General features: G+C 50.0%; 1 protein-coding gene across 1 annotated transcript in view; it reads left to right on the top strand.

Annotated features, from left to right (window-relative positions):
• The window catches only part of MROH7 (maestro heat like repeat family member 7), a 60,181-nt gene extending 58,197 nt beyond the window's left edge, over positions 1 to 1,984 (top strand). Inside the window, exon 23 of the mRNA XM_004699645.2 lies at positions 421 to 1,984. Within this exon, the coding sequence (XP_004699702.1) occupies positions 421 to 665 (245 nt within the window). The 3' untranslated portion in view covers positions 666 to 1,984. The remainder of the gene's footprint in view (positions 1 to 420) is intronic.
• Positions 1,985 to 9,105: the final 7,121 nt, after the last annotated feature.

The raw sequence follows: 9,105 nt of genomic DNA, 5'->3' as shown, positions 1-9,105 counted from the left end.
GCCACACCCCACTGAAGCTCAGAAAACGAGGCCACGCCCATCGGGGGGGGCTAAAAAAGAGGCCACGCCCCCGGGGGCTCAGAAAACGAGGCCACGCCCATTTGATGCACAGAGTCGGTCAGACTCTTCCGAGGGACCCAAGCACCAGGGTTTGCGTTTTGTGACGGGGCGGCTGATGAGAAATCCCGGCAGGCTGAAGCGGGCCGGGAGGCTTTCCGGGGGGTTCAGACGTGGACGTATGGGAACAGTCTGAGGAGCTGTGAAGTCAGAGGAGACCAGGGGAGGCCGCCCGAAGGGAACGGCCATGGGCGGGGAGGAAAGATGAGAGTGAGCAGGTTTGCACCTCCGCAGATCCTTGTTGGGGGCTAGGGGGGCGGACCTGGCCTTAGGAAGCTGCCTCTCCCGTCCCTGTGCCCCCAGCTCTGGAAAACTTGAGACATGACCCCGAAGCGTCCGTGTGCATCTATGCGGCCCAGGCTCAGGACCACATCCTGGCCACCTGCTGGCGGAACTCCTGGCCGCTGCTGTACCGGGACTCCTGGGTGTTCGACCCGGCCGCCACGCACCGCTGGAGCCCCAGCTGCGAGGACCTGCCCACTTCCCACCAGCGGCGCTCCTGGATCATGCAGGCCCTCGGTTCCTGGAAGATGTCCCTGAAACAGTGATGCCCCTGGGCCCCAGTCTTCCTCAGGGGTCCCCGTGACCCCAGCCGTGCGCCCTATAAATGCCACATGGTTCGCCTCTCCCTCTGGAGTGTTCCTCATGGGAGAGGTCTGGGCCCGCCCAGCCTGCAGGAGGCCAGAGCCCTTCCCACCGCCCTTAGAGAGGAGCATGGCTCCCATAGGCTGCTGTCCACCTGTTTGAAGTGGGACACGTGGGACGAAGAGAGCTGAAGTAGCAGGCCTTACTCCACACAGCAGAAGCTGAGTGCCTGAGTTTCCCCTCCCCGAGAGTCTGTTATAAAAACAAACAAAAAATGCTGTTGATTTGGGTGGGTGGGCTTGATGTTTTCCACTCCATGAGTGGCAGACTCAGAAGCCCGCAGGGGCAGTCCTACCCTGTCCTCTAGGGTCTGTGAGTCGGAGCTGACTTGATGGCAGTGAGGTTGGAGAGTGGAGGGCAGGGAAGGAAAGTGTCCCTCCCCAGACCATTCCTACCCCGGCACCCTGCTCGGGGAGCCTCACCTTCAGGTCTTTGTCCAAAGACGGGCCATAGTTCATTCGGGCAACAATCACACTGAGTATGTATGCACCCAGGAGCAGCCCTGCTCTGGGTGCTGATGGTACATATATGCAGGAGAGCTGGCCCTACGTCCCAAGTCTATAATGTAAGCGAATGCAGGAGTGCTGAACGGAGGGTCATCTTGACGGCCAGATGATATTTGGAGCCACCTTTGGTGGTTACACTCTGTCGGCGGGGGAGGGGGGGGGCTTTTTGCAGATGGTCTGCAGAAGCCAAAGATGCGGCTTAATATGCTACGATGCACAAGACACCCCCCACAGCAAAGCCTTACCCAGCCCCTAAGGTTCTCACAGTCGTGCTGAGATTGATGCGGGAAGACACAGACAGCACAACAGGGCGGTGTGGTGATGAGGGACACCTGAGGCAGCACGTAGCCCAGCTGGGGGCTGGGGCATCAGGGAAGGCTTCCTGGAGAAAGAACCACCCTGCCCAATCTGGGGGAACCCTCACTCTGGTACCTGTTACGTGACTGCTTGGAAATAGGAGATCTTAGTCTTGTGAACGGTATCATGTCATGGTGGGTGGGTGTGTCCTAAATCTAATCATTTCTGAGTTATAAAAAGGTCAGGATAGGTAGATAGCTAGATGACAGAACATCAAACAAATGTCAAGGAACTTCAGGAATGGCCAGCAGCATCTAGATGCTGACATTTCCAAAGAATATCCTCCTAGAGGCATGCCCTAAATTCAGACTTCTAACCTCCAGAACTGGAAGAAAATAAACTACTGTTATTGAGAGCAACCTCTTTGTGATGTTTTTGCTATAGTAGTTCCAGGTGTCCGAGGCACTGGACAGGTGTGTGGGAGAGCAGGGCACCCTGGACCAAGGACCCACCACGTGTGCATTGGAGCCTGGGGTGAATGGGGAGAGGGGCGCTGGGGCCAAGTCCTCACACCTTAGCAGCAGAGTTAGGGGATGTAGATTTCCTCCAGAGGACAGCAGGAAGGTCTGTGGGGAGGCCAAGTAAGCCCCTGGGTGGGGCAAACAGCTAAATGCTCTGCTACTTGCCCAAAGATTGGCCATTCAAACTTACCCAGAGGTTCAAACCTCAGAAACAGGCCTGGGGTCAGCTTCTGAAAGGTTACAGCTTTGTAAGCCCTCTGGAGCAGTTCTCTGCATGAGCTGGAATCTCCTCAGCAACCACCACCAATAAAAAGTGTGACTATGACCTGGGGGGTTGGGGGTGGGGGGTGGGGAGGCACGGCATCTGACGCCTCTGGCTTCTCCGGGGGGGTCGGAGAATCAAACCCAACATCAGCCCCAGGCCAATGCCTATGAGGCAGAGGTCAGACATGCCTCCAGCTTCCTACCCTCTTTCCCAATTCTCATGTCCATGGCCTCGCTCCCCACACTCTACTTCTCGGCTGTATTTGATCACTCATTGCAAGAGCCACACAGAGCTCACAGACAATACTCTGTGGGGCTTCTTAAGGAAGGGAACACATGAAAAGTCATGATCAGAAACGCTCAGGATGTCATTCTTCGATCAGGACAACCTCCTTTCAACCAGGCCGGCAGGCACCTCTCTCGGTGGTCCGTGGCCTCTCAGCCCCATGGCCCCTTGGCCTTCTGCCCTGCTGGAGAAGGTGTTGCAAAGCTCTTTTAAGTCTGGCACTAAATTCCCCAAAGACACGCTGCTCTGCTGGGGAACCCCAATCTCAGCTCTGGTTTTGTGGGCTGGCAAACCCAGCTCCCCAGCAAACAGCCTGCGGAGCACACCTCTCCACTCTGGGAGTGAGAGAGCCCCCTGCCCAGAGGCTCTTGTTGCCTCACTCCACTTCTTGTTCCCCTCCCACTCACTGCTCTGTCTCAGGACCGTGGTGTTGGTGCCTCTGCTGCCACTGCTGCTCCTCCGCCATTTCTTAGTGCCATGGCTCTCCATCTCCCGGATGGAGGAGATTCAGCACAAATCGCAGGACCCAAAGGACATGCTCCACTACCAGCTCCTCTTTCTTGGTGGCAGTGAGATCCCTGCTTTCCACCTTTGAAGGGGCTCATTTTAAACCCAGTGAAATACATGAAACAATCATTGAAGATACGGGTGCTAGTGTCTGGGGCCTTAAAAGCTTGTCTTAAAACAAGCAGCCATGTAAGTAAGGTGTTAGCTCAGTGCACATGGAAATAGCACACTAACCTATGTGATCCAAGGATTATAAATAATAAAGTCCAGGAACAGAGAATGGAATTGTATTAGAGCTCAAATTCTGAGCACCTGGTTTCCAGAAGGCTATGAATGATAGCAAAAGCCCCAAATCCATGTTCAGAGGTCTCACTGTATTAAGCCTCTATTTCTATTGGTTCATTGACCAAGATGTGAACAGTCTTATCCTCAGACAGTACATTGGAACCTAGATTACTACAGACATGGGTTAGAATTTAACATCTTACCATGTGTTTTCCCTTTTGACCCATTTTTAAACTTGTTCAGATTTTCTCATTATCTGCTTTCTTTTGGGTTGAGGATTTTGTGTTTTATTTTTGTTCTTGTTGGTGGGGATGGGGTTGTTTGATTTTCTTTAAATGATATCCAGGATAGGTAAATCTAGAGACTATCTAATAATTTTTAGGATTATGGCAGGGGAGGTTGGGGGGATGAGGTGGGGAGCAAATAATAATGAATACAAAATGAAGAAAATGTTCTAAAATTTATTGTGGTGATTGCATAATCCTTTTAAAAATATATTTAAAACCATTGGAAATATATAAGCCTAGTAAGATGGCAAAGCTGACCAAGCCCCACATTAGAGTTCCGTACACTTTATATGCATGGTCCCACTCCTAAGGTGCTGTGTACCTTTTCTACATGATTAGCAAGCTATCCGACCCCCTTGGTGGGCCACAAACACCTCACTGCATCATCCTACCCACTCGTTGGGAGGGAATTACAAAGACTAGCTAGAAGAGCCATCTCAAGTAGTATACTGCACTGTGCAGGAACCTTCAGACACTGCTGGGTGAAACAGAGATTGTCACATTTCCAACAGTCCTTTGTCACCACTCAGTCCTATTCAGTTATTGCAGACCTATGGCCCAGCAATTCCCCTCACGAGTATTCAACTCATGGACAACTTTGTACACGTTTGTGCGGGGACACATAAAAGGAAGTCTGTGGTTTTCTTTGTGATGACTGGGGAGGCTGAGGGCAGCCTGGGGTCCATCGTTGGCGACAGTACCGAGTCCCAAGCAGCAGTTAGAAGTAGTTGTACACAGTAGCACTGTGGTGGAGCCTCAAACTAGTACCAAGGGGAAAATGTGTGTACAAAATGTACACACAACAGAATCCACAGTTTGCGAGAGCAGTCACCATCTGAAGATCTCCGGTCACATTGGAATGCTTTATTCTGGTGGTGGTGGAATGGGAGAAGACCAGATGCCACGTTGATTCCTACTTATTGTAGTATAATTTCACGTCAACTTGAAGATATGTAAAAGTGTAGGGGTGGGGTTTAGCCTGTCAATCTCTCACAGACTGATGGTGACTTCTTGTGGGTGTGGCCTTCTTATAAGGAGGGCCCTGGGAACCTACCTCATTTCTCTTTTTTCACCTTCCTGCTGGCCGACCCTGGTTGCTTCTGGAGCCTTGGAGATGCATCCACCACCGGCTGCATGAGTCAGAAGAGGGACTTAGGGACTAGTTTCAGGCTTATGGACTTGAGTTGGATTAGGCTGAGATGCTTTCTTGATACATAATTTCTTCTTGATATACAGCGCATTCTTACACGAGTGCCTCAATTTGTTTCTGTAACCCACCCGGCCTAACACACTTATGGTGACCCTCGGTGTATCAGAGTAGAACTGGGCTCCACAGTGTGGTACAGGCAATTGCTTCATATTGATGTCCCTTCTAGCCAGTCTCTGTGTCTCCCACCCAAAGATTGAATAGGGTTATGCAAATAAGGTGCTTTTGATCTACCAGTGGGTTTAGACAGTTTGGTAATAATGTAAATAAGGTACATGGAACACCGTAAGGGTAGGGTCATACAAATAATGTGGAACTCTAATGAGTCAGTTTTGCCATTTTGTTAGGCTTAAAATAGAGCCAATCCCCAAACACATGGAAACCTCACTGCTACCAAAAAATGAGCTGGGAGTGAATTGTATCCTTTAGACCAGGGCTTTGAGCCAGTTCTTTCCAGCTCAGCCACACCTCAAGGGAACCAGAATGGACCCAAATGGTAAAATATAGATGAACCAGAATGGATTGATCAAGCTTTGTCTAGGACCACTACAGAAGGTCCCAGAGTGAAAGAACAATCGAGGGCAATTTAAATTAATAAGGGGAGGAGAGCTTCTAAGTTTTGGGGGAGGCGTCCAGACTTCTGTTGGCAGGTAAATGGGGAGGAGCAACTTCACATTGGGAAGGGCCGCTCAACAGCAATGCTGGAGAATTCAAGGGGAGACTAAGGCCGGTCCTGTGTGCGTGGTTAGACACTCTTGACTTATTTTCTAAGCCAGCCCTTAGTGACCCGGGCATTTTGTGATGACCTACGGTGACCTTAAACTCCTATCATTTGGGGGAACATCCCCCATAGGCCACACCAGGACTCAATGTGGAAACCCCACTGAACGGACTCAGCTGCAGTTATTGGACTCAGGACTGAAACTCCTTAGTGGGAGAAGACCTAGATGACTGCCACCCTACAGCACTATTGGTTGCTGGACCTTAGTTAGGCTCCCTTGCTTTGTGGGTATCCAATGAAAGGTGGCCCAGAATCACCATCTATTTAGTATTCCAATGCCCTCCTTGCTTTACTGTGACACGCATTAATCTGGTAGGCAAGGTTCTGCCTTTATGAATGAATGTTACTGACAGTTTCCCCCATCACCAATCCCCATGGTCAATGAAAGTGCTCAATCTGTACAAATCAACAACTCACGGATTACAGTTTAGAGCCAGTTTATACTTTTATAAATTCCTTTTCTCAACAATACGTTAAATTCTATGCCATTGGATGAATTAATGACACAATCGATGGTTAACTTACACACCAGAGGGATGCTTGATAATAGTCATAAAATTGAGGCCTCAAAAGTAAGCCAGAGACATAATCCATAGACAAGTGAATGGATTTTGAACTTGAACTTATTCTACCCCCAATCCAAGAACACCACCCTTCTGAAGAAATCACTGAAGATATGGGTACTATAGCAAAGTGGTGAAGAAAACAGGTGGGACCCAGCTACCAAAAATAGTGTCTGGGGTTTTAGAGGCTTATATTCAAACAAGAAGCCACCTAAGTGAAGCATCCACTATGTCTACATAGAAGAACCACAGCAGCCTGTGTGATCCAAGGATAACAAAATCCAAATCGAAGGAGGGAAAATATCAGAACTTAGGTTGTGAGCACTCAATTTGCTGAAGGCTATTGATGACAGTGGGAGCCCAAAGGTCCCACATAAATTAAGTCTCTGTTGGGCCAGGGACGTGAATAATCTTGCAACCAGGCAAACTATTGAACACTCTGATGGCAGATATAATTAGGTTAAAATATGGTACCTGGTTCTCTGTTCTCCCTTTGACCCACTTTGGATTTGTTCTAGTTTTCAGTATTTCCTTTTTTTGCAGCATATTTTTTTTCTCTGATTTTAATACTGCTGTTGGTTTTTTGGGGGGCTTTTGGGTGCGTTTTCCAGCATATAAGCACAGGTTGGGAGGATATATAGAGAATTGGAATAATGGCTTATCGGGGATATGGGGTGAGGGTTGGAGGGAAATGGGGAGCAAATAATGACTGCAGGAGGGGGGCCGATGTTCTGGAACTGATTGTGGTGATGTGTATACAACTATTTTAAAATATGACTAAACTATGGAAGTGTATGATATGTAAATTATATCTCAATATGGAAAATCTTTAAAAGAGCAGACTTACTGGTCGAAAAGAAACTGGTAAACTCCTAATTTATGGCTCTCAGATCCCCTTCAAACTTAGAAATGAACCCCCTCCTGGGAGCCACATTATAGCCAAACAATAGGCAGGCTTGTGACATGAACAGTAATGTCTGTAAGGGAGGTGCTCCCCAGATCACCCCACTATATGAGGCCTGAAAGTAGCACTCAGAAGCAGGGAGAGTCAGGAACATTGAGCCAATGGAAATGGGGAATGTGGAGAGAGGAGGGAGAGTCCCCAACAAATCATCACAGGTCCAGTAGGCGCAACTGTACAGTGATAACAAGATTATAGTAAAGTCATAGCTTGAGAGGTAGAGAGTCAAGTAATGGAGTCAGACACAGTTCATGGTAGCATGCTCACCTCAGCCCCACTTGGTGGTCCTTGTGGGGGGAGCCCGGCCATGAGAGCAGGAGAGTCCCCCCCCAGCTGGGAGCGAGAACCAGGGAGAGCTTTAACTTTATTGCTAACCAAGGGTTATATCTCATTAGGGGGACATGATTACAGGTAACCACGTCACAGGAAGGGGCAGTACAATAGGCATACACATTGTAGGAAGGGGATCTATGATAGGCATAAGCATAACAGGAAGGGGATGAGCTAGGGGTGTGCCCATAGGAATGGGAAAGTCTAGGGGTATACATGTGACAAGATGGGCGGACCCTAGATTCATGATGGCAGGCTAACCTTGGTCATCCTTGGGCGGTTTGACCTCTCTGGTGTCTCCTACTAGGAAATAGACAACTACTATCCGTATCAGAAGGGAGTGGGCCCTACTTGTGGGACAAACAGTGGTGTCTGCTTGCTCTAGATGGCTACTCCTGATGACTTCCAAGTGTACAGTCATTCGCAAGCAGCTAAGTTTGGCATATATTTGGGGGAGACAACTTGGGAGAAATCCTTCTTTCCCACAGGGAAACCGAGTGTGGAAGTGGGGAGAGAGCTGACACATTGGAGAAACTGCAACCAGGATCACATAGCAATGTATGTATACATTATTGAATGAGCGCTTTGACCTAAACCACAATAAAACCTTAAAAAGCCAAATTATTGGAAGGAGCCCTGGTAATATAGTGGTTACCAGCTGGACTGAACCCCCAGAGGTCAATGGTTTGAAACTATCAGGCACTGCGGGAGAAGGATGAGGCTCTTTACTCCTGTAAAGCGTCACCGCCTTCGGAGTTACAGCCTCAGAAACCCACAGTGGCTCTACGCCCTCCTGCAGGCTCACTCTGAGTCAGAATCGCCTTGGTGTCCACGAGGTTGAACTTGAAGCCTCCGCGAAGCCTCCCATTCCAGGGCAGCGGTCAGCAGTTTTTCCTCTACCGGCTTTCGCTCGGCTCCATCCGAATGGTACATTTCACGTTGTCAGCTTTGACTGACCTGGCTCGACGCCGGTGTGACGCCTTGTTCTGGGATCTGGGGTCTCTACCCTGAGCGCCTCCTGGGTCCAGGACACAGAGTAACTGGGGTCCCAGGTGATCCCAGGCGATCGCAGGCAGGCAGCTGGGCCTGCCTCCCCGGGGCTGGAAACGCAGGTTTCTTCCCAGCTGTGGGGAGGCGGAAGGGGAGTTAACTCAGAACTGAGCATGCTGGATTCCCTTTCTCAGAACTTCCCAACGTGTCCCGTGACAGGAAGAAAAGAAGAAAACGTGCCCTCCACCACGCCTGATCACTGTCCTCCCCTGCCCCTTCCCGCCCCACCCCTCCGGTCTGCTGAATGCCCCTTCTCCGGGGAGGCCGCCCCTGCCTCAAGTGTGACAGCTCTTGCCACCACCTGATAACTCCTGTCGCTCCTTTCTCTCGCTGCTCGCCACTTCCCAATCCCTAGAAGGCAGGGCTTTCTCTAGGATTAGTGGGGACCTTAGAGCACTGGAGACTGGAACAGAGAACAGAGCCGGAACCACAGACAGGATGCTCAGCTGGCGGTTTGGCGTTGCAGTCCCGCCTCTAAGGGCGGGCGGGGGGCGGTTG

This window comes from Echinops telfairi, unplaced genomic scaffold, assembly GCF_000313985.2.
Source record: "Echinops telfairi isolate 266 unplaced genomic scaffold, ASM31398v2 ScPeMD7_443;HRSCAF=831, whole genome shotgun sequence".
NCBI classification, from domain to species: Eukaryota; Metazoa; Chordata; class Mammalia; order Afrosoricida; family Tenrecidae; genus Echinops; species Echinops telfairi.
The sequence above is the reverse complement of the archived record's forward strand: the minus strand, read 5'-3'. Positions and strand labels throughout refer to the sequence as shown.